This window comes from Anomalospiza imberbis, chromosome 8 (genome assembly GCF_031753505.1).
Source record: "Anomalospiza imberbis isolate Cuckoo-Finch-1a 21T00152 chromosome 8, ASM3175350v1, whole genome shotgun sequence".
NCBI classification, from domain to species: domain Eukaryota; kingdom Metazoa; phylum Chordata; class Aves; order Passeriformes; family Viduidae; genus Anomalospiza; species Anomalospiza imberbis.
Window position 1 is genome coordinate 16,452,591 of NC_089688.1, and position 23,458 is coordinate 16,476,048.

Consider the following 23,458-nt stretch of genomic DNA (forward strand, 5'->3'; position numbering starts at 1 on the left):
GCAAAAGAACCAAAAGAAGAACTTGGAGACTGAGCTCCTAATGGGATTAGGGAAAGGCAACTGAGGGCCACACTTCACTCGATAGATGCTACAGTGGCCTCTGGATAGGACGCCCCTCTACGGGAAGGAGATAATTTTGCATCCTCTGACAATCAATAAGCCCATGAGCACTTGTGCTGCTTTTGGCTGAGGTAGAGGTAATTTTTTTCACAGTGGCTGGTAAGGGGATGTGTTTAGGGTTTGTGCTGGGCGCAGGGTTGATAGTACAGAGATGTTTTGGTTATTGCTGAGCAGGGCTTACACAGAGCCAAGGTTTGTTTGCTTCTCATACTGCTACACAGCGGTGAGGAGTCTGGGAGTACATGGGAGGCTGGAAGGAGACACAGCTGGGACAGATGACCTGAACTGGCCAAAGGGATATTCTGAACCAGAAAACATCCTGGTCACTATGTGAAAGCAGAGAAGGAAGGAGGAAGGAGAGATGTTTGGAGTGATGTTGTTTGTCTTCCCAAGTAGCCATTATGCATAATGGGGCTCTGCTCTCCTCGGGATGGCTGAGCACCTGCCTGCCCAAGGGAAGGAGTGAATTTATTCTTTGTTTTGCTTTGCTTGTGTATGTGACTTTTGCTTTCCCTATTAAACAGTCTTTATCTCAGCCCAGGACTTTTCTAGTTTTTATCCTTCCAATTCTCTCCCTGATCCTCCTGGTGGGGGAGTGAACAATTGGCTGCATCGGGCTAAACCACAATGAACATTACAGCATGATACGCCACACCTGACCTGTAGCCACAAAGAAAGTGTCTGGGCCAGATGTTCTGAGTGTACCTGACAAAGTGTAATGGGTCACTTTAAAACCAGGAGGGGGGAAATGAAACAAAATTACAGGGCTTAATTAATTGGGATTTGGGTCACAATTGGCATGGAAGCTCTGTAGATGGTTATCGAATGTGTCTTAAATAGTGATTGATTATTAAGATCACATTTACTGAATTTAACAGCACTGGAATAAAATGTGCATCTATTATCCAGTTGTTAAACCTCAATAAATACATAGGGAATAATCACAACTGATTTATTTTACATATAATAAATCTCTTCCTATTCCCCTGCAAAGAAATATTGTATTAGAAGTGAAAGTCTCATAGGAGTTTTTTTCCCCTTCTGAAAAAACCCTGACTATTTCTGAGTATATTGGTGACTGGAGATGGATATATATCCCTGCAAGAGAACTCTACTGGCTATTATAAATCTTGTGATGCAGCCTGTCTCCCACTCTAGACACTAGTCCAAGTGGTCCAGTAGGAAGAAATTCTATGGGATTTAAAGATTTCCCAGGAATTGACTCTGGATTTAGCCTGGGAGAGGAGTGAAACCTTATCTGAATTTTTAACCAGACCTTAAAAGTATGCTGGTTGTGGCCTAAAAGTAGCAGAACCTAAATTTAACTTTTGATATGATTTGGAATAAATTGTGGATGCAGCCCATGGAGAAGCCAGAGCTGAACTCGAGTTCTGAACTGAAAGACGAATCCACTTCAGAATTGATACAAAATATGCATGAGGTATATAGCCATTTCAAACTGGACTGGACAGTGAGGAAAAAGGCCTCTCACCTGCCCAAATACTTTAAACCCCTCTTCAGAAACAAACAAACAAACAAAAAAAAAAAGCCCAAAGAGAACAAAGAAAAGAAAACAGAGACAAACAGAAGGAGCGCGAGGCTGGGGGTGTGCTGTGGGAAACAGGTACTCACTTAGTAATGCAGGGTTGCTGAACCGCCAGGCCTCGTTGTAGGTTGTGTACTGAGGGTGGCTGTAGGGATTCCCTGAGAACTCGCTCCCTGAAAGAAACCAAGGAAGGTGTGAAATACAGTAAGGAATAAAGATCTACATCTGCTATTCCATCAGACCAGTGTTCATGCTGAATCCATTCACCAGCAGGAAAACTGGCGTATGTAGCTTCCTTGTTGAGCTGGAACTCTTCCTTTCAAGTCACTGCAGTGCCTGTTCAGTGCAAAGTTGCTTACCCATACCATTAAGCATTACAAGATTGACTTCTTCACAATCAAGAAATCAGTTCAAATCCAATAATACAAATAAATTATTAAAGTGGGGTTTTTTGTTTCCTTTTTTTTTTATTGTCTTCCGTCTTCCAATTCTCAAGTTGCAGTAGGACTGCATATGCAAGATTTATTGCACTTAATTATCAGCTTTCTTATGAATAACATTGAAGGTTCTCCAGTAGTGTTGAGACAGCAGGCATGGAAGGTTGATGGGACAAGCTCACAAGAAACTCTTTGGAACTAGCAGTGCTGTTGATGGCAATATGTATTGCAAAATTTTTAGGGTACTGAGTGTAATGGCATATTTGTGGAGAAGAGTATCATTCATTTTTGGAAAAGTTCTGAATTGGCTGTGCTTAAATACAAAACAAAACGGAAAACATATGAATCGCTTTCTTTCTTACTCTGAAAGATGGTATTAGTCAGAAAAGTGATTCATACATGATTAACCTCTCTTTTATGCTTAGTTACAGAGTTATAGAGAAAACTTGCTGCATTCTAGCTCTGGAAAATGTTTTTCTAATGATTAGCATTTTAAGTACTGTGCTGAATCTGAAAGACAAGTTGTGCTACAGCTCCCCTTTTCACACTAGGAAAATGGGCCCAAAACAAAATACTTCCAAATTTATTTTTTTTTGCCCTAGTAAGACTCTGAACTAAGATCTTAATGGTGCAGAGTCTTCTAAAACATTCAGTTTTATTGTGCAGAAGGAGCTGGGTCTCCCTGTTTCTTAGAAGGCTATGCAGGTTATTTTGTAACTGAAGGGGCATGGTGCTGCATTCAAAATAAACAAATCTCTCTGAACTTAAACATGTATTCTTCTATTACAGAAAATCATAACATGATCTGATCATAAGCTCAATTTAATGTAGTATCAACAGACTGTGGGCAATTAAGTCCATCTGAAAAGCCTTATGTGCTTAAAAGGCAGAGGAAGAATACTGTAGATATTAGCTTCTGGTCTGCCTGAAGGTAGAGGTGGAATTGTTACAACAGAAGTGTTTGAAAAGCACCTGGCAGTTCCTGGTAGAAACTATGGAACAGGAAAAGAAGGTAATGCAAGATGGGATGGATGCCTGTGATACAATTACCAAAGAATGTCAATTAATTATGGCATAATCTCTGCAAATCTCCTTTTACTGGAGTGTTAAAGCCAAACCCACAGATTTCAGATGGTGGAAATGAAGTCTGTTCAAGGTAGGGGATTTGTACTGTTTTAAACTTGAGGAGAACCTTTACGGAAAGGTTTTTAGAGGTACTCAGGGTGATAACCAAAGCAGTCAGTGCAAAATGAGTGTGAATTGAGCAAAATCATCATCCAAAGGTATTTCAGTCACAGTAGCTTTTAGTTTCAGTATAAAACCTCATTTTGTGTGAGAGATCTTGCTAACTACTGTTTTAATGATAATGACTCAGCATAATTCCATAGCTAGAAACATCCTGCATGGAAAATCTGACAGCTAGCTGGGAAGGAATAGGTGAAACCTGGAAAGATGACCATGCAATGCACAGTCCAGATTTTTCTCTACTGAATTGACTTATCTGTGGAATATACTGGAATGGGTTTGCTTCCTCAAGAAGGAGAAAAAAAAATCCTCATGAGAATTTCTGCTTTTTGAAGTATTTCATATGACATAACTTCACTGTATGGAGAGAAATTGTTATGATATTTCAAGTCTTTTCTCTCACTCCCTGCTGAGTTGCCACCCTAAACTGTTTATAGTGTTGCTAAAGCATGGGTTAAGCACAGGAGAAAGAGCCACAGCTATGGAGCGTAGGGAGGAGGGAGGGCAGCCACTGGAAACAGTGTTTATTGACGAGGAGTGAAAGCATGCATGCAGCAGGATAATGAGCTTTTGAGCTCAACTGTGACCAAGAGGAACTGAGCTATCGCCTTCCCCGATCACTAATGAAACAAGTGTAATTTCCTCATCAACATTGGATTCTGTTTAACGACTCCCTGCCGCTGCCGTCCCCAGCCCTCTGCAGGCTCTGCACTGTTCTGTGTAAACTTCAGTTCCTTCAGTGGATGCTCACTTCACTAAAACAGTTTGCAGAAACTTGATGTCCTTTCTGGGAAAGAAGAAGAATTAAGACAGGGATCAAAGGTATTCTGTTACCTTTGTAGGAAACATGTCTCAGATATGTACATTAAGTGTAGCCCAATATCTGATTCATCTGTCTGTGAGTGACAGATGAATTGGGTCCTGTGTGCTCAGGACCACTAGCCTTCATCCATGATTACAGCCTGGGACCTGAGGTTACAGGAAGGGTAAATGCAGGAATATGTATCTTGTCACGTCATCCACATAAACCTCAGAAACATTTGAATTTGCTGGAGTTGCACGAATGTAGGGCTACAGGAGACAAGCTTTTCTCTAGACTATGCAAGTAAAAGTCTAGTGAAAGGTTGTCATGGATAGAAAATAGCAACTTTGATTAGCACTGGTTAAGCAATCTTCTCAGAAACAGTTTTCCACTGGAAAATGCTGTCTCATTGAAATGGAAATGTTTTGCTCAAGCTTGTCAGCTTCAATAGAATTTTGGAAAGAAAAGTTCTGAAGTTATTGCAAATTGAAACAAAGTATTATGTTTCAAATTTCTTGTTTTGTTTCATTTTGCCTTTCTCATTTCATTTAATTTCCTTTCAGTTCTTTCATTATTTTAATATGTCTTGACATCTAGAACATGCTGATGTTATTGAAATGTTTCATCCTGATGTTTGCAAACTGAACTACTGCAAGGTTCTGACTCCTCATACCAATGCAGGATGAAAGCAAATATCAAGGAATCAGAATTTTGAATGGATTAGAAATCTGATTTCTGAACAGTTGTGTGTTTAGCTCTACACCTTTGTTAGAAGAAGACATAGCCTCTTTCCCACGTTTTCTCACATCTTAACAATAGGTTTGTTTACATGTTAGTACGTTTCTTAAAGATACTTCCTGGTTAGTCATCTCACTGGCTTCTTGTTTCCAGTGTAGTTAAAGCACTGGCTCCTGAACTTTCTTGGCCTGAGGGCACATAACAAACCATTGGCACCATTGTATTTGATTGTTCAAACTGGACTCCTAGAAGTTACAAGTCAGCACAGAAGATTGATCTCAGGAGGCTATATTCTGTGCAATCCGTGTTCAGGGAATCTTTACTAACACTATTTCTTGGCATCTGTGTTTAAATCTTATTGGTTTAGTCCTCTAATACAGAAATGATGAGGCATGAAGTGAGCCTGGCAGGTTCAGAGAAAATAAGGGATATAGTTTTCACAAAATATGTAGTTTAGCTATAAAACTTCTTGCAAAAGGTTTCTGCGCATGTTAAAGGCTTATATGGGTTCAGGAGACATTTTTTACATTTGTAGAGGGAAAACCTATCAAAGGTTTAATATTAAGTAGAAGGAAGTCTGGCTTAAAAAGTTGCTTAGCTGCAATATGGAGGATGGGAGATCTCTGGAGAAAGTACCAATACATGCTTGCTCTACTCTTACGCTCTTCCTCATATTTCCCCTGTTGGCCTCTGACACAAATTAGTGGCTGCAGAGATCTGCAGAGTGACCCATTAAAGCAAAGTTTTCTGTCTCTTCCCAGGAAGCCTCTTTATCTCCATCTTGTTGGCTTCAGTCACACTAGAAAACAGGAAGAAAAGGGCTTCCTGGCTGGGTCTGACCAGTGGGGTATGACTGAAACAGCCAGAACTTGATGCTCTGTTGAAAGATGCAGTAACTACTGCAGGATGCCCAAGTAGGCCACTGGAAAAACTCCCTCTGATTAAATGTTGACATCAGATTTAATGTGAAGATATCCATTTGACCAGAATAATTTTTTTAACTTTGAAGTACAACTTAAATTTTTTTTCTATATAATTCTGTTCCTTTTATTTTGGGGAATATTTCTGGGTTTGGGTTTGTTTTTTTGGTTTTTTTTTGGATACTACTATCTCATATGCAGCCTCCACATCAAGGAGCTGAAATACCTTATTCTTGGATAAGTGACCCCTGATATTAGTGGTCTTAAAATTTGTCCCAGCTTAGAAGTCAGTATCATCCTTGTCATGAGGACATTAAACTTACACAGTTTCTACTCAAAGAGCCAGCTATTTTGATATTATGAATAATTTCTATATGCTGTGACCTCCTATAAGTTTTGACCATAAACGATCTAAATATTGTCAACTGAATTTACCTACTGTTACTGGGGGGACTTGTGTGGGAGGTGTTAATTGATTTTATATTGTCTTAGTGCATGTCTGATTCTGGAGCCAAACCACCTCCCTGAATAATTTAGTGTAGGACATGCCCTAAAATTTGTCACTGGAACAAGTTGCCCAGAGTGGTTGTGGATACCCAATCCCTGAAAGTGTTCAAGGTCAGACTGGATGGGGCTTTGCACAGTCTCTAAAGATGTCTACCCATAACGGGGTGGTTGGAACTAGGTGACCTTTAAGGTCCCTTTCAACTCAGGCAGTTCTATGATTTGTCACTTAAAGATGTTAAAACTTTGACCTGAAAGCATTTCCTGACAGTTATATTTTCACTGTCCTCACTGATGTTAATGTTCATTTAGCTGGCTGTTCTGAGACCTGGGTGAGGGTTAAGATAGGCTTTCCACTTGTAAGCCCTGACAAATCATATGATAGTAATTTAAGAGCTTTCTGTCCTCAACTTTTTGCTGCTCCAGTTCTGGACTCATCTCTTCAGAAGCAGAGGTTGCAGAAGAGGCTGTGTACCTGCCCCTTAATCATCAGGCCTCACAACCATGGGCCATAAAAAGCAGAAATCAATGGCAGATGAGTTCTGAGTTCTGAGCTACTATGTCTGAGAAAAGCAAATCCTGCCTCTTCAATTATCTACTGAGGACAACAGTCATCAGAGGAGAGTGGGTAATAGACCCTGAGGTAATAAACTCTGCAGTTGTCCTAGAGTAAATGGTTCTCTCTTCTTCCAATAGAGTGGGGGAATCCATATGCTGAGACAAGGTATTTCTCCAAAGCATTGGGTATCAAAGAAAGAGTTTGTCTTTGGATGTAGGATTAGGTTGGTAATTTCTTAGATTGGAGGTAATATTTTACAAACTGGAGGTAGTTAAGTAGTTGGTTGCTAAGAGTGAATAGTTACTTTCTTGTGAAATGCTGTTAATAATTTCTGAGTTCTTAGTAAGTTTAGGCTATATATAGACAGTAGGTCTTCAAATACTGCAGGTATTAAATTGCCATTGATAATTTTCAGCTTGATGGCCATGGATTTAGACAGAAAGTGGGTTGTCACCCTTAGTTAGGGGATAGGTGAGTATCTTGAGCCATGAGCAGTACATAATAATCTGCATGGGTCATTGGAAAATAATTACATTAGTTAATGAATACTAGGGTTAATTAATTACCAATTAATTGCCACAGGTTATAGCTAGCTAGCTGCCCATAGCAGCAGTGAATCAGTTACTAGGGGGAAAGAGATACATTACAAAAAGGGTTGTTAGCTACATTGGTTATAGGCACCTGATGGTTTCTTTATGAAAAGAATAGCTCTTCATGTCAGCAAAGCAATAGCCAAGCCAGCTGTGAAAGCTCTTACAATGCTGGTAAACATTCAGACATGTGTGCACCATTACTGAGGGTTGGCAGCTGACTTACCAGGAACCATTCCTGCAAGAGTTGATGTTGGGTAGCTGCCTTGTCCAGTTGGGGGAACATGGGGTGGGTAGCCAGGCAAGGTGGTGCTTGCCATATCACGACCTGGAAAGGGAGAGAATCAGGACAGGTGATCAATACAGATAAGATCTTTAAGAGATTGATTTGGTATCACCTCTTGTCCTACTGTCACATGACTTGATAGGCAAGTACTGCACAGCCTTCTCTTACATGAGCTCTGTCCACCCACTGAAAATTCTGGGTGAAGATTGGGTCACTTTTGATCTCGCACTATAAGGGTGGATGTTAAAATTTAGCTTTGATGAGGCTCAAAAGAATTTGGTTTGTTTCATTGTAGATTTTGGATCAATTTTAACTAAATCAAAATGGCCCTGATCTGCACAGAGAATGGCAGCATATTCATTGCCAGAGTAGCTGAGGTCCTGTCTATATGCAGTGGATGCAGTTCCAAAACTGTGGTGATTTTGCTTTAGGGCATGATCAATGTGCAAGGCACTGGGAAGCGATCCAAGAGTTTTCTGTGCCTGTCTCTCTTCCCACCTTTGCCATTCACCTGCTGATGGTTTTAGGCAAGTCACTTTACCTCTCTGTGCTTCTTTTTATGCTGCAAACTCTTTGGTGCAACACCACATTTTCAGTGCATTTGCACAATGCTTAGCATGAAACCATAAACGGTTGGACTCCTTCCAGGTGCTGGTATACTATATGTAATAACTGGATCATGCAAATTAGTTTGAGTCTCACTTCATTTTTATCACAGGTACAAGTTTTTATTTATAAGACTTTAAGTTGTGATATCTTTTCACCACCAAAGAAGTAGAGAGGGGTATGGACTGGGTGTATGATTGTAGTTTATTTTTCCTCTCTTAGGAAGTGCAGCTGGGGGTTTCTTGGTTGATGCCAGAGGCATTTCCTCATTTGGACTGGTTAGCCTGAAAATGGGCCAGCCAGAAGGGCATTTGCTGTTAGTGCTTATTGCATTTAAATGAACTAAAATAATCTCAGAAGCTGCTGGGAGTTTCAAGCCAAAGCAAAACAAAACAAACAAAGAAAAACAAAACAAAACAAAAAGCTAAATAAATTAAGATAATCTTTCCCCCACAGCTGCTGAGAGATTTACAGCACAACCTCCAACACTGCCTACTGAGATGTCAACCTGTTCCAGGCATCAAAAGCCTTTCACATTCCCTAGGTGAACTGTAGCTCACCAAGAAGTTTGTGATTTTTTGCTGTTCTTTTGTTAAATTTTGTCTTTCCTGGCAAGAGTCTGATTCACCTTTAGGACTGACAGGCTACGTATAGCTCATTAACACCACTGGAGTCACTGGAACCATGCTGGGATATGCCAATGAAAGAAGAAGTGTTGGTTTAGCTCTGCTACCAGCAGAATGATAACTGATAAAAGCAGGCCCTGGAACAAGCATGAACCTTGACTGGGGAATCAGAAATAATTAACAGTTACAAGGCAAAGCAAAAACTAATAAGCATGGAACATTAACCTGAAAGGGAGGAAGTTTCTCTGGGATAAGGTAGGCTAAACCAGTGTCATTGCTTTCACAGGCCTTGAGTAAGGATTACTGAGGTGATTTACTCAAGAAAACAGAAATGCAAGTTCATTCTTTCTTCCAGAAGAGGTTCCCTATCAGTGGCTGAAGTTCCTAGCTTTTGTCCTCTTAGACAACAGCTGGGCCATTTTCCAGCCACTCCCCAATACTGATAAAAACAAATACATAATGTATCAGGGATTAATATTCTGCACTCTTTTACTCTTTTATCACCATCATTCATTTAGTGACTTGTAGCTGTATGTTAAACCGTATGAATAACACTTAGTAGATGTAGTCATTTTTTTCTCACTTTGGTTTAAGGCAAGAAGTTTTTGTGCCTAAAATTCTTGTTCTTTATTTTCATTTATTGACTAACCTGAGAAATAACAACAAGTGATGAATGAGAAAATGGTGTCACTGAAAAGTTAGTGATAACATTATCTAGCTGCAGGCAAAATTAATTCATTTTGACACTTTCATTCAGGTGGGATCACGTATACACTCACTCTGCTACTTGATGTGTGCACATATGCCCCTGTGTTATTATTCAGACATGAGCACACAGAGGTTGATATTCAAAACTGAGCATGGAAAATTTGTTGGGAAGTGATCATTTGTCAGAATCCCAGTCTTTGAAAGAAGATAATGAACAAGTACTGTATCAGTAACATCAGTAAGTCTCACAGAGAAACTCTTAAAGTGCTGTTACATACAAACAGGCCCCTTCCATAACCTCTTCTCATTACAAACAGGTAGACAGGATTATTAAATTCTTGCACCACAGGGCTATGGCAAAGCTAGCTCATAATATGCTTCCAACTGCAGGCATTCTTTTTCCTGCAAGAACCTTCTGAGTGAGGAACAGTACCTGAATCACTGTGACATTGTTTGTGCTTTTGAACGCCTTGTTCCATGTCTAATTCCCTGAAAGAGTCCTAAGGCTTGTGCCTCTCAAGAATCACAGTGCCTTCTAGGCTAGAAGATGGTCATACGTAATAGTATCCCCAAATATCTGTTCTATTGGAGCCACTTCTTGGCTTAGGAAGTGCCCACAGCTCAGAGGCTCTTACTGGCTGTAGTTAAGGTAGCACCAAGATGGTTTTATGAACACAAGCCTTCTCTGCTGTTACTTGCTGTTTTCCTACCTGGAAATGGAAATCTCACATGACAGGACAAAGGAAGGATATTAAGTCAAAAAAGAAAAATAATATAGGAACATGAAGGAGGCAGAAATAAGATATGTTTCTTGAGTATTAGGAACTGCGGTCTGTACCAAGACTTGTCTGTTCTGAAATAGCCCAGATTACATCCTTTGAAAAATGGTCAGTGGTCACCCAAGACAATCCCCACTGTTCCACCCAAGTCACCCCTGAGATTCTGCAGCAATGTTGCTTCTGTCACCTTGCTCAGGAATTTCCCTTAGTACCTACCTGAAGCTTGACCTTCGTCCTCATCTTTCCCTCCTGCCTGCTGCTCATAAATGCTGCCATCTTCTGCAACCTATTTCTTCACTTCTGCTCTTCCCTTAAAGGCCACCTACTTCAGCTCTGTATTCCTTTGGCTGTAAAACAGTCTTTTACACATCCTTCCTGCCCTTGACATTCAGACATGATGCTGGGTTTCTTAACTGCTTGGTCTGCTGTGTAAAGGCACCAGCTCACACTGACACTCCCAAACCAGGTGACTCAAATACTGCTCACAGCTAGCTATGGCAGTGCTCACCAACTGCCTGTGTCTGACTTAGTAGCTGCAACCCATGCTGAACAACCCAGGCAGGCCTTGAGCTGGCTGGGATCTTTACACTGCTGTCATCTACCTTAGGCTAGCACACTGTATTCTGTGCCTGCAGTGCTCGGGGACACTATGGCTACTGAGTCAACGCAGGATTTTGCTGTATGCGTGTTTCTATACTAAGTCCCAAACCCAATCCAACTGGGATGCCCAGTCACTTCTAGGTAGTTACAGCTTCTTTTCACATTTTATTCTAAAAATGAAGGACGGGCATGAAAGCTTTTTGATTCTTCATGGAGCTGAGAACATATGCTGCAGATGCAGACCTGGAACATGGTTGCTCTGGTTCCCACTTGCACTCAAAGAGCTTGCAGCATTTACTTGCCTCCCCATCAGACGAAACTGAACCCCTTGCCTACAGCATCCCCGCTCAGTTTGTGGCCAAGGCCGGTTACCTGCTATCAGAGGCTGGCTGCTGGACTGCCCAAAGTGGGCACCATGATGAAGGAAGGCACTGTAGCAAGGCGTGGACGCATCGTCTGAAAGGGCCATGTGGAAGGGCTGAAGATCAGCCTGCCCAGAGCCGACCGGCGTGGTGGGGGTGAAAGGGGTGAGAGAGGCTCCATGAGGCTCTTGCTTTATACTGAGGGGAGAGGAGAGGTTTTCTGTGGTAGGGTAAGGGATGGACACAGACAGACAAAGGGAACAGGGGAAGGAAGAGGAGGGTGGGGAAGGGAGGAGAGGAAGAACAAAATGGGTAAATGAAAATGGAGTGGTTAAAATCTACAGGGAAATTAATTTTAAAACAAAAATAAAAATAAAAAGGCTAGGAGTAGATCAGAGGAGCCAGTGCTGAGACAACAGCAGTAAATGTGCCTGGGGGCTAGGCTCAGGCTACAGGGATGCCTCTACAGAGCAGCAGGAGATGAGGGGAATGGAGTGCAGTGGCAGAGGGGATGAATGGGAGGCAAGAAGAGAGGTGAGGTAGGGAACATGCAGGAGAGGGAGGACAGGAACAAGCATAGGATTGGGAAGAAGAATGCTCTGAAGCTGTTGTGCTCCCTTTCCTGCTGTTTTTCTTGCTGGCCAAGGGCATATGAAGATGCTACACTTACACAGTTTGGCCCAAGGAATTGCACCACTTTTTCTCTTCAAATCCAAGGTAACCTTCCTCAGGAGAATAGCCTTGCTCTATGCATCTATTAAACAGGTTGCTGGGTGTAATGGCCAAAGCTGCTCTACCCAAATTTCATAAGAGCTTGACAAAAATGATATAGCTGGAGTTTGAGGTTAAAATACAAATGTGACTGTGCAATTAGTAGGTGGATAGACAGATGAATCAACCAATAGATCTTGTTCACAGTGGCACATTTTTGAGATTTAACTATAAAAACAGTCAGGGCTGACTCTGTTCCCAGAGTGTATTTTTGCCAGATAGGTACCTTGACAGAGAGACATAATGGAAGAGAGGAAATGTGGGGGACTTGTTGTTTGCATTGGGCCTCCATTTCTGATGTGCACATTTTCACAGGCATAATAGATTGAGCTTTGCCACTGTACCTAACTTGGCTGCCAAGTAGGATGTTTGGGAATCAGAGATCTCTGTGACCTAAAGCAGGGGTACTCCAGAAAAACCATTGCTGTTGGGTCAGCAGTAATAGAGTACTGTATTTGGACACCTGAAAGCAAAGCATGGATGATGTGATCAGATCCAATCCAAATTATCTAGCAAACTGTCCATCCTCAGGTAAACAAATTCAAGCCAATAAATGAAAGCCATCTCTCTGCTGTGATGGCAACTATTGCCAGTGGCCTATGAAATAAGTTAGTTCTGGTGGTTTTGATTTATACAGATAAATAGAAATGCAACATATAATTAGGTCATAAATCTGACTTCATTAATGTAGAACTGGCTTAATTAACTTTAGGTACCTTGTTGTGAGGCTGTAGTGCTCACCTAAACAATAAAGGGCTGGGCAATTTCTCTCTGAGAATGCTGTTTACCCTGAGATATTTTTTTCTTAAAGATTTGCTACTTGGCAAAAATGACAGTTTGCCATCTGTGTTCTACTCCAAGTACTTCCCACATGGGTGGCCAGCAAAGGTCTCTCATCACCAAGACTCTTTTGCAGCAAAGACATGTGCTCGTGTTTCAATTAATTGGGAAGGATCAGTCCTGGCCAAGAGGGGTACATTTCCTCTTCATTTAGTTCATTAAGTGAAGTCACTGGTATGCTAAGTGAGGATTGCCATTTCTTTTCCCTTTTTGCTATGAAGCTCTGTTTGGCAAAGACCTTTTGTGGAGGATATAGGGAATGGAAGTTGGGGTATCTGGATTTTGTTTTACAGTTAATAAAGTCCCCAGAGTAGGCAGCACATCAGCACCCAGCTTCTGCCTTTTACAACCATACACTGTCCTAATGCCCCACTAGTGAGCTTTCATGTGCCAGAGCCACTCTCTGTAGACCGAGAACCCCCCCAAGCTATTTTATTCCTGCATCCTCTGTCATCAGATGGCAAGGAATGCACAGATTTACTTTCAGACCAAACAGGCAGAGTCACTACCAGCATTTTGGGTGTGCTTGAAGACTTTATCCAAATAATGTTGATACAAGATAATTTGGATGAATAGACCTATCTGCAGGTTGAGGCCCCAAAGTTCCCTGGGCTTTCACAGGCTGCGAGTGAAGTGATATTTTTTAAGGAAGTAATTTGACAGTGATACATAAATAAACTGGGGACACTTCAGTCCTGGGCATTTTCCATACTCCTAATTCAACTCTATTATACAAGAGACAGCAGGTGTGGGGAGCTGCTGAGGAGGAAAGGGCAGAGAATAAGGTGGACATGGAAGCGGGGGTGGGCAGAAGCAAGAAGTGCTTTGGGCAGGGGGTTAATCCTGTTTGCACAGCCCCCAGGCACGTTGGGTTTCCTAGTCCCTCCCCTGCTTTATTTCTCTTTTAAAGCATGGAATTTTCAGCTATAATCCTTCCTAAACCGCAGCATTTTTCAGGCGCTCTGTGTAAGTGAAACCATAATCTCTGGTAAAACAGACCGCTTAAGCTGCTGTAGCATTAGGCCAATCTGATCCAGCCCCTGGATTTCCGCTCTGCCCAGCCACCACAGAGAGGATTTCAGCCTGAAAGACTGTGTAAAGCCCTTGCAATGGGAACAACAGTGCTAGGCCTTGCCTTGCAAAGCTGGGAAGGGTTAAGGGACCAGGAGCTATTTGTCCCAATGTTGTGAGGCTGTTAAAACCCCTGTCAGACTCACAGTGGAGATGAGCCCAGCCCTCTCTTGAACACATCAAGGCTTATGAAGAAAAATTCCTTGCACCTTCCAGAGGCATCACCACTTACACAGTGTGTGGGGGGATAAAGAAGTCAACAGTAACATGGCAAAGAGACTTGAACACAATAATGCTAAACACTCCTCTCTAAGAATAGTGGAAAGGAGGCAAGGATAAGGTCAGACAGCAAATGATTGCACAACCAAAACTCAGACTTATATGTGTCTATTTATCTGTCTATCTTTCCCTCTACACTCTGCAGCTGCACAGACATAATTTATGTCCCATGTATCTTTACTGATGGATGGCATTTACCATTTTTTACTCTTTGTTGTCCAACTCTCCACTGACTAAAAGCACCTGAATTCTGTCTCTGGTATAACTCCTGCCACTGCTATGCTGGAATAATTGCCCCAGCAGTGAATTATAGCTCCAAAGCGTGTCACTGTATACGAAATCAATTGATTGATCTATCTATCCACCTGTGAATGGCACAGTCTCATTTTTCATTTTAACCACCTCAAACTTCAGCTGCATCTTTTATGTTTTCAATTTTGATTTTCTCCATTCTCCAATTCTTTCACATTTGTGATGGAGAACTTGCCCCTGCCTATCCCAAGTCCCACTACTGCCAGCAAGCTATGGAGCAGTGCAATTTTTGGCTTTTCTATGTTTTGTTGGGAGTGTTCCTTAGTAAGGCTCCTTCAGCGAATCCCAAGGTCTATCTTTCTCCTAAGGCTGGAACACCAACCTGTAATCAAATGGGAGGGGAGTGGAATGAGTTTGCAATCCCTTTCCAAATCAGCAGAAATCTATTCCTGCCTAAGTCTCCTTTGTTCTTCTAAAAGGTGAACAATATCCTTGTTTATAGGCATCAAAAAAAAAAAAATATCACCCACTGTCATGGGGGGAGAAACTTGAAAATCGGCAGGGTGGGGATATAACTGGAAATATAGCAGAGGACAGCATTTTGTGAATCACCTACTCCTCTCTTTCTGACTGTATTTTCTAAGTTATAGTTGTTTTTCTTCCATTCTAACCCTCTCCTCTGTTATTTTGGCGGAGAGCAAGAACTGGTGATCTCTAGGCTAAATTCCCACTGTGAATGAAGGGATTTTGTCCCTTCAAAAGGGAGTGAGAGGAAGATTCACAACTTTGGGTTCCTATGGAGACTCATCTCAGCTTTTATCATGCTCTCTCCTGCTGATGGGCAGGGAACCAGGGCAGGTGTTGGTTGTAGGACTACATAAGCTGCTTGTTTTTCATTGCTGGTTTCCTGGAGGATGAGCTATCTGCATCCAGTGCTCCTTTTCTTTATAGTACACAAATACCAAGTCGGCACATCCATGCATGAAGGATGGCTTTTACTCACCCACTCAACCCTGCTTACCATCTTGACAATGTTTCCTGTTCTTTGTCTTTTCCTGAGGTCTCTATCAAATATTTGTATGGCCCCAGTGCCCCACCCTTTACAACATATATCCTTACAGCATTGCTTAGGGATCACTATTTTATCTGTGAGGAACTGAGCCCAGAGAAGAATATTCAAGCTAGTGTAGGAACCCTGTGCCAAAGCTGAATCTTATCTCAGGTGTTTTGAATTCTATCCTTGCACCCACCTCTGAAACATCTTTTTCTGTATTTGTGTTCTCTATTCCTTAGAAAAGTTTTATTGTGGTAAACAGAATGGGACTGGGTCCTCAGAACTCATGGACTGGTGAGTTTACACTATAGGCAGTGAAGTTAAATCACTTTCTCCCTTGTGGTGATCTTGCCTCTAATTCCAAAAGCCATACAAAAGACCAGACAGGACTCACACAGCATATTGTTTGCTTTTGCTTACTGTCATATCAGAAGAACCACTTTTTCTATTCTTAGTTTCCTAGATTTTCTGTTGCGAGAGCATTTTGCAAGTTTCACATAAAATGAATGTTGTCCTATGTTTTTTCTCTTCTCTGATCATAACAGACCTTTGCTAGAAGAACTTACAGGTGTGCTAAGATTAACCTGCTTCTTGTCATACCTTACTTGTCTTCCTACTGACTGGAGAGTGAACCTTGTGTGTTCAGGTTTTTTTCTGTTTCTGCACACATTCATCCATGTTCTTAGCCCTTAGCATAGTTGAGTACGTGTTTAAAGAAACAACCTTGGGCTGCTTTCCCCTAAGAGTCAAAGCTGTTGTGACATCACATCCCACGTCAAATCTTGTAATGTATTTTCTGTATTTTTTTCATTAAACTGAATGTTATAAATCTAGATTTTATATCTGATCTGATCACCTGCTGCTTTCCAAGTAAACTGACCTGCTAACTCTGTATATTTCTTTGAAGAGAAAATTTTGCACCCTTCATATAAAGTAAAGCATGGAGCTTCCAGTAGACCTGTGATAATGACTTACTCTTTGAAGCTACTTCAATACTGATTAATCACTTGGGAACTCTACTTGAGTCTATTTCATGTGGCTCTCAGTACATTTGTTTAAAGATGGAGCTGAAGAAGGAAGATATGCTTTGAAGTCCTGGGTGGAGGGGAGAAAGATGTGCATGCAACTTGTACACTTGACAAACAGAGAAGTTCAGTGGAGTTGATATTGTTCCCTTTCTTGAGTCCCAGCCCATTGGATTTGGCAAGTTCTGCCTGTCTTGAAAAGTAGCATGTGCTTATTCCTTGTTGTTTTGCGACTTGACTGTTACCTCTTAAACAAGATGCTTTTGAAATAGATACTGGGCAATGCAAAATCTGTTAGTTTTTCATGCAGTCCTCATTATAGGTAACTCCAAGTTTTCACCATAATGGTATTTTACTGATCAAAAGAGAGGATAGATCTTCCTTGGTAGCCCACAGCAGTCGTAAACTTAAAAAGATGGGACAAAGATTACTCTAAGCTCTCAATTTCTCTAAAAGACTGCAGTGGGCAATTTTGGTTGTACAAAAAGTGGGCCTGATTAAATCCAGTACAGCTGATGGATACCAAAAGTTATTAATGTCTGCTTAAGTCAGGTATAAAGCACAGTCTTTGCTACATTGGAATGTCTACATTGTAAGAATTTTTATCAAAATTGTACTCGTTGGATCCTTCATTTAACCTCAGAAGAAAAGGCAAAACTTGAATTGCTGGAAAGACAATATAATACAATTATTTTCTCTAAAAAATGTCCCCTTTTGTCCAGCAGCATAGAGTGTGGCAGCCTGCAATACTGTCCTCTTGCTCAAGAAAATTGGACTGGGAATGCCAATTCACTGCTATTGTCATTATATGACATTATTTTCACTCACTGCTATTGTCCACTTAAATGCTAATTTAAGGAAAGCAAAGATATTATTTCTTTTAGGCCCATCCATTTCTGTGTTCTTCAGTTGAATATGCCTTTAAAGCCCACCAGCTGCTTTCTTCAGCATCATAAAGTTACTGTCAGTGAAAATTCCACTGAATGCATGCAAATAGTTTATGTGATTCCTTCCTCTCCACCCCCATTCCTGTCTGTTTCAGGGATCATTCATCTGACCATCTATCACTCTCAGCCATTTGGTCCCAGAGAAGAATACTAACACCTTTTGCTTTTACAAAAAAAAGACTTTGACTAGATAAGAAGATATTATCTCTTCTTAAAGAGAGGAAACGGTCAATTAAACTTGGAGGTCCTGTGGACTTCTGCTTTTGCCAGTTCCTCATTTTAAATATGAGAGGCTTGCTTACAGAAAATACTATCTTCATTTTAGTGAGGCAGGATAGTAACAACCTTGTAGCAGATGCATGAATGATTATCATATTCCATTTTCAGGGCATTGGAGCACCCAGAGCTGTGCCCAAGAGGCTGTTTGACTGCTGGTGGCTGCAGCAGTTTGCTAAGCAGGTTTTTTTAAGTCAGATGAGTCAAGCCCTGGCCAGGGCTGTTGCTGGCTGGTATCAGAGGGTAAAATAGACTGGAGTAAGACAGGAATTTTTCACCAGAACAAACAAGGGAAAGGGGAAGGAAATACTTCCCTCTCACTGTAACATTATAAGTACAACTGAATGTAATGGTCAATTTCAGTCATGATTTAAAACAGCAGGCTGGATCAACTTGTTTTACATTTCCACTGTGAGACTGTTTTCTAGAAACTTGAATTTTATGGGAGGTAACAAATATTTTGACAAGTACAAAATTCACCCTAAACATAGTTATTTCAGTTTTTGCTAAGTAGATGAACTGCATTATGTGCACATTTATTTAAGCAATTATGTTTTTTAATATAATTTGTCTTCACATATTATTACATGGCAAAATAGTGAACGATGAGTCCATATTATTGTTTTATTAGATTATTAACTTTTTACTTGTTATCTGTGTCAAGTTATATTTAGATGGAAATTAGAATTAAATTAAAAACAGTATTTGTAATTATTCATGCTAATTAAATAAAATTACCATAAGTTCCCTGACTTCCTAAATATATTAGAACAGAAAAAGCAAGCTTTTCTAAGCAGGTTTTGCATTTAAAAAATATTTGTTAACTGGAGGAAAGCATAGCTATAAGGAGGAATTTGGATTGGTTTAAGAACCCTATGCTAAAACTAATAGATTTCATCCTTTCGTACCAACTCTAATTCACTTAATTTGAGGAAAACAAATGTTCCTGCTTTTTCACATCTGAGATTGTTTCTTCATTTTAAATCACCAGGTTATTGAACTGAACAAAATTCTCTTCGTTGCACTTGCTAATCTGAAACGAAGGAAATAGTATCTTTTCACCTTGCAGGAGGCTAAAGTTCTCAAAGGATTGTTTAGCATTTCAGAAAATCTTTCCAACTATCTAGCCAGTCATTTCCCCATGATTAGCATCACAGCTTTCCTGAAAATCAGATTCTGTTTGAATACTACTTTATGTCTGTCAGGTATAGCAAGTATCCTTTTTTTTCAGTAATTCCAATTTTTTTGCATACATTCATATATGAATTTAAAAAAATAAAGTGAAAGAAAACCTGATTGTATGCCAGAGAGGGGAGGTCTGGAGGAAAGTAAAATCCATGAACTTTTTTCTCTCTCTGAATCTTCACAAGGCAGTTGAAAATTTCTGCATTGTCTGTTCTGTAAGGAGGACAGCAGGATGCGTTTCCTGGCCTTGTGTCCAGCAAGTCACTAAGTGACAACTCATTCATGGACATTCCTTGCACATACTTAATAGGGAGAAATAAGGATGACCTGTCTGCTCCATAGTAAAAAATGTTTGTTTACTGGCTTTCAGAGATTTGAGTAATAAGTGAGCCATCTAAGATGTGTTAGTAGAATTGTCTGAAAGGGAGTGTTTGATATTGGCAGTACTAGGCAAGGCTAAGCTGTGTCTTTGAATAGGTGCCCAAGACTTTGGGAAAGGCCTTCTGGCACATTGAAGAGGTTGCTGCCTGTTTTGCAGCATTTCCAGCTCTTCAGTTCCAAGAAGCTCCCAGACAGATAAAGGGACTTCAGCAACACCATTCCTTAACTATCTCACTACATTTCATGACATTAGGTAGCTACGTATTGTTGAGGGTTTGATGGCTTTTGGAGGGGTGTAGTCTCAGAATGGTGTGAGCTGAAAGAGCTTGCTGAGGACAGCTAGGTCATGAGCCAGAGAGAAGGACTTAAGTCTTCAGAAAGGAAGAGTTTCTGAAGACTGTATGATCTGGTATCATACAGCTATGGTTTGGAAAGACCTAGCGATGCTTTTTTCTGTCTGGGAAGACTAAGCTGGGGAGACTTGCTTGTAGACTGAAGTTCTAAATCTCACATTGTGAAGTGACTCCACACAGAATTTGTACCCTGAATGGGTAGGTTTGTTTGACATTTGTGTCAGGTATCACCTGAATTCACAGACTGCCCTGGGCATTTTGTGAGGCATTTCAAGGATGATACCATAGCAGCAAAAGAGGCAGCCAGCAATTCAATACTCACTATTACTCCAGTATCCCTTCCTGGGAGGAGGACCTGGGTGATACCAAAGAAATCTGCATGCCTCTTCCTTAATTTCCTAGCTGGGGTAGTTCAGGAGGCAGGACTGAGTTCCTTACATCTCTGGTCCTTCCTGAAAGCATTGCCCAGCCCCATAGCAAACATATCATGAATCATTCATCTTTAATAGATTATGCAAATTGAGAACATCAGATCAATGAAGATCAATAACTGCAACCATTTAATTGCCAGCAAAAACATTTTAAGAATGAGCATTATCTGAAGTCCTTTCTTGGGTAATGGCACCATTAATCCAAACATTGGATCCTGGCCTAAGTGTACAGAAAAAATTCTCCACCCCTCTTCCCCTGATGCCTTTCAGGGTGTTGAGGGGCTTTTTCTTCCCCTTTTCATTTCCAGTTTCTGAGTTTCTCCATCATTACCACCAGTGAACGGCTCCCAGTGCTAATAGTTCTGCTTTTGTTACTCTGCACTGATTGAAATGTCGCATACAGATTGAGATGTTAGTGCTAAGTTGCCACCTGGGAATGTCAAGCTGGGTCTGAAATGAACTTTTCTCACTCTTGGATCCAGATGGATCAGATGGGGATGTTCTCAAGCTGAGCTGGGAGTGTGGCAGGGAACAGAGTAGGGGTAGCACAGGCTGGGAGGGACATGAAGAAAATTTTGTTCCTCAGCCTATAATCTATTCTGTGAGACCAAATCTGTCTCCTGCTGTGCCCTTGTGAGAGTCATGTTCAAGGCTTGTGTAGTGTCCCAGCCTTCAGGGTGCCTCCTCTCACATCGACAAGCTAGAATGCACCATCTTCACTTAGGCAAAAGGACTAAAAAGAATTATTTTCATGGCCTCTTTGACCCTTAAACTCTGATTGTAGACACATCACCTTTACATTTAGCTGTGGGGATTTGCCTTGCTCTCCTACTGGCTTTGCCCCTCAAAGACAAGAAGATATTTCCTGTAAGAGATGTCGATCTGCCAAACAGTAGATGAACAACAGCTGAGTTTTGCAAATACAAAGAAAGTTAGAACACTTTTGCCACAGCTAAACCATTTTTTCTGGTTGGCTAAGAAACTACATGGCTTCAAGGATTCTGAATCAAGCCTGTTAGCTGTAAATGCCATGAAAAAGGTCTTGGATGTCATACTTTCTAGACATTTCCTGAATAATATAGCTCATCTCCCATGTGATTTTGCAGACACACTGGATGACCTCTGTGTTTGCGTTAACTCTTACAAATCCTTCCTGGCCCCCAACTTCTTGGTTGCCAAAAGTTGCATGCAACAATATGTCTTTGCTCAGTGTTTGCTGAACAAGCAATGACTGCCTGCCTCAGCCATGACCTGCCCTGACATCAGGGGTTATTAGCTGGGGCTTCTGCAAGAAGAAATTGAGATATATACTCCAATGCTCTTGATTCTGTGCCATCAGAGGACAACTTTTTGGTCAAGGGACAAGAAGCTTCTTCCCTTGCTAACAGGACTTAAACCTCTTTGTCATGAGTTGATTCTCAACTTCTGCCATGAGGTTTCTAGAGGGGCTACAAAAGTTGTCGAGAAAGGGGGATATACCAAACAGGGGCAAGTCACTTGAGCCTTGCAGCCACTTTAGTTACCCAGGAGGAGATATGCAACTCTGTAGCTGTGTGAGCAGCCACTGATGGCAACCAAGGCCTCCAGAAGAAGGGCTGTGGCACCAGAATACTTCCTTACGGCTCTAGACACACACAGGACAGGCAGCCTACACCAGTATCAGGACAGTGTGGGAGTGACCCATGGCCCCAGGCCAACCTGTGCCACTCAGGTTCTGTATGTGCCACCAGTAAAAAGGAAGTTTCAGTGAAGCATCTGCTACTGGGATGGGCTCCTATTTCTCTGCATCCCGATTTGTCTGGTTTCATATGCTTGCTCACAGTTTCTACTCTCCCAGACACACCTGAGTTTGATATGCCCACACATGAGGAAAGGCTGTGAACAAATTTTTTTTGACGGCTTTCCTAAGAGACTCATGGACCTAAGGAGGAGGGAGTTTAGCAGTGGCATTTTAGCAGATCTGAGGTTTTAATTTGCAAATGCCCTTTCCAAGTGACAGGGCTGAATAAAACTATTATTTCTCCAAGACAAAACCAAGTGGAGATTTTAAGCCATGACCCTGTTGTTCTCAGATACAAAGGAAAAAAATCACAGCGCATATTTGGACATGTTTGTCCTTCACCACCATCCCAACCTTAAGCCCCATCTGGACACACAAGTTCGTGATTCACATCTGGGTTTGCCTATCTTTGAATCACACCTGAACCCATCTAAGTGTACCCAAAACTGCCAACACTGAAATTCAAACTTCTATTGAACCCTTATTTTCCCCTCAGTCTTTCTGTCTCTTTCCTTGTTTGCCACAGAGGGGTATTTTGCATTAGCAGAAAAAGCAGAAGCTAATGGTGATGAGGGAAATAAATAAAAAGCTTGGTTCTGCTGTTTGGTCAGGCAGCTTACCGGTCACCACAGGGTACGTCTGGGGTCCTGACACATTTGTCCCCAGGTCTGGGTTAGCAGAGGTGGATAGACTTGATTTGACTTCATCGAGACCAGGGGTCAGAGCTGGGAGGGAGTACTCATTACCCTGGGGAAGAGAGGAGAAAGACAGCTCGCTATTGATGCGATGGGAGAAAGGGAAGGGTGTACAGATGGGGGGGAGGAAGAGGAGAGATGCAAACCCTTGCACAGATGGAAGAGGAGGAGGAGGAGGAAATGGAGAAGATAAAGTGACAAGAGGGTTGAGGGGGACGAGGAGGGGGTATTCTAGGATGAACTATCCCACCTGCCTGCTTGATGCTGTGAAGGGGAAGAGAGGTGAGGGATCTGGCCTGCTATCTGTGGTGTGGCTGAGCCCTCATTCGTTGCTGTGGGGATGGGGATGGCTGTCTGTGCCAGCCCACAGGAAAAGAAAGAGGAAATCCACATCCCCTCCTCTTGGCTGAGTAGAGATGGGAGATGTTTGCCCTGGTGACAAGGACAGCTGGGGCGTAGGACTGCAATGACATGACTAGGACAGGCAGGCTGTAGGAAGCGGCCAGAGTTGGCCCACTGTCGCCAGGGTCTCTGCCTGGGTTGCCTGTCTGCCCTCCACTGTTACCTCTGTCCTAGCTTTTTAAAAACAAAGAAGCCTCCTCCCCTGCCTCTGTCACTCTGTGCATTGGGGTATGAAATTGGGGAGGGGGGAGCCACATGGCTAACAGAAGGGTGGGAGGGGGAGAGCCA

General features: G+C 41.7%; 1 protein-coding gene and 1 long non-coding RNA gene across 18 annotated transcripts in view; one reads left to right on the forward strand and one right to left on the reverse strand.

Annotated features, from left to right (window-relative positions):
• Positions 1–23,458, forward strand: part of LOC137478006 (uncharacterized) — a 181,433-nt gene that overhangs the window by 108,308 nt on the left and 49,667 nt on the right. For 3 of the 6 annotated variants that reach the window (XR_011001337.1, XR_011001336.1, XR_011001341.1), the window contains one exon: positions 9,266–9,459. The exons of 2 other annotated variants lie outside the window; for them this stretch is intronic. This is a non-coding gene — a long non-coding RNA (uncharacterized lncRNA). Of the gene's footprint in view, positions 1–9,265; positions 9,460–11,248; positions 12,912–23,458 lie in introns of those variants that run through there. One more of the 6 variants, XR_011001344.1, reaches the window with a different exon arrangement.
• Positions 1–23,458, reverse strand: part of PAX2 (paired box 2) — a 99,745-nt gene that overhangs the window by 4,892 nt on the left and 71,395 nt on the right. For 6 of the 12 annotated variants that reach the window (XM_068197481.1, XM_068197484.1, XM_068197479.1 and 3 more), the window contains 4 exons: positions 22,694–22,820; positions 11,439–11,648; positions 7,688–7,789; positions 1,753–1,839 (listed from right to left, as the gene is read on the reverse strand). In XM_068197481.1, the coding sequence (XP_068053582.1) occupies positions 1,753–1,839; positions 7,688–7,789; positions 11,439–11,648; positions 22,694–22,820 (526 nt within the window). Of the gene's footprint in view, positions 1–1,752; positions 1,840–7,687; positions 7,790–11,436; positions 11,649–22,693; positions 22,821–23,458 lie in introns of those variants that run through there. The other 6 variants (XM_068197488.1, XM_068197485.1, XM_068197487.1 and 3 more) reach the window with 3 other exon arrangements.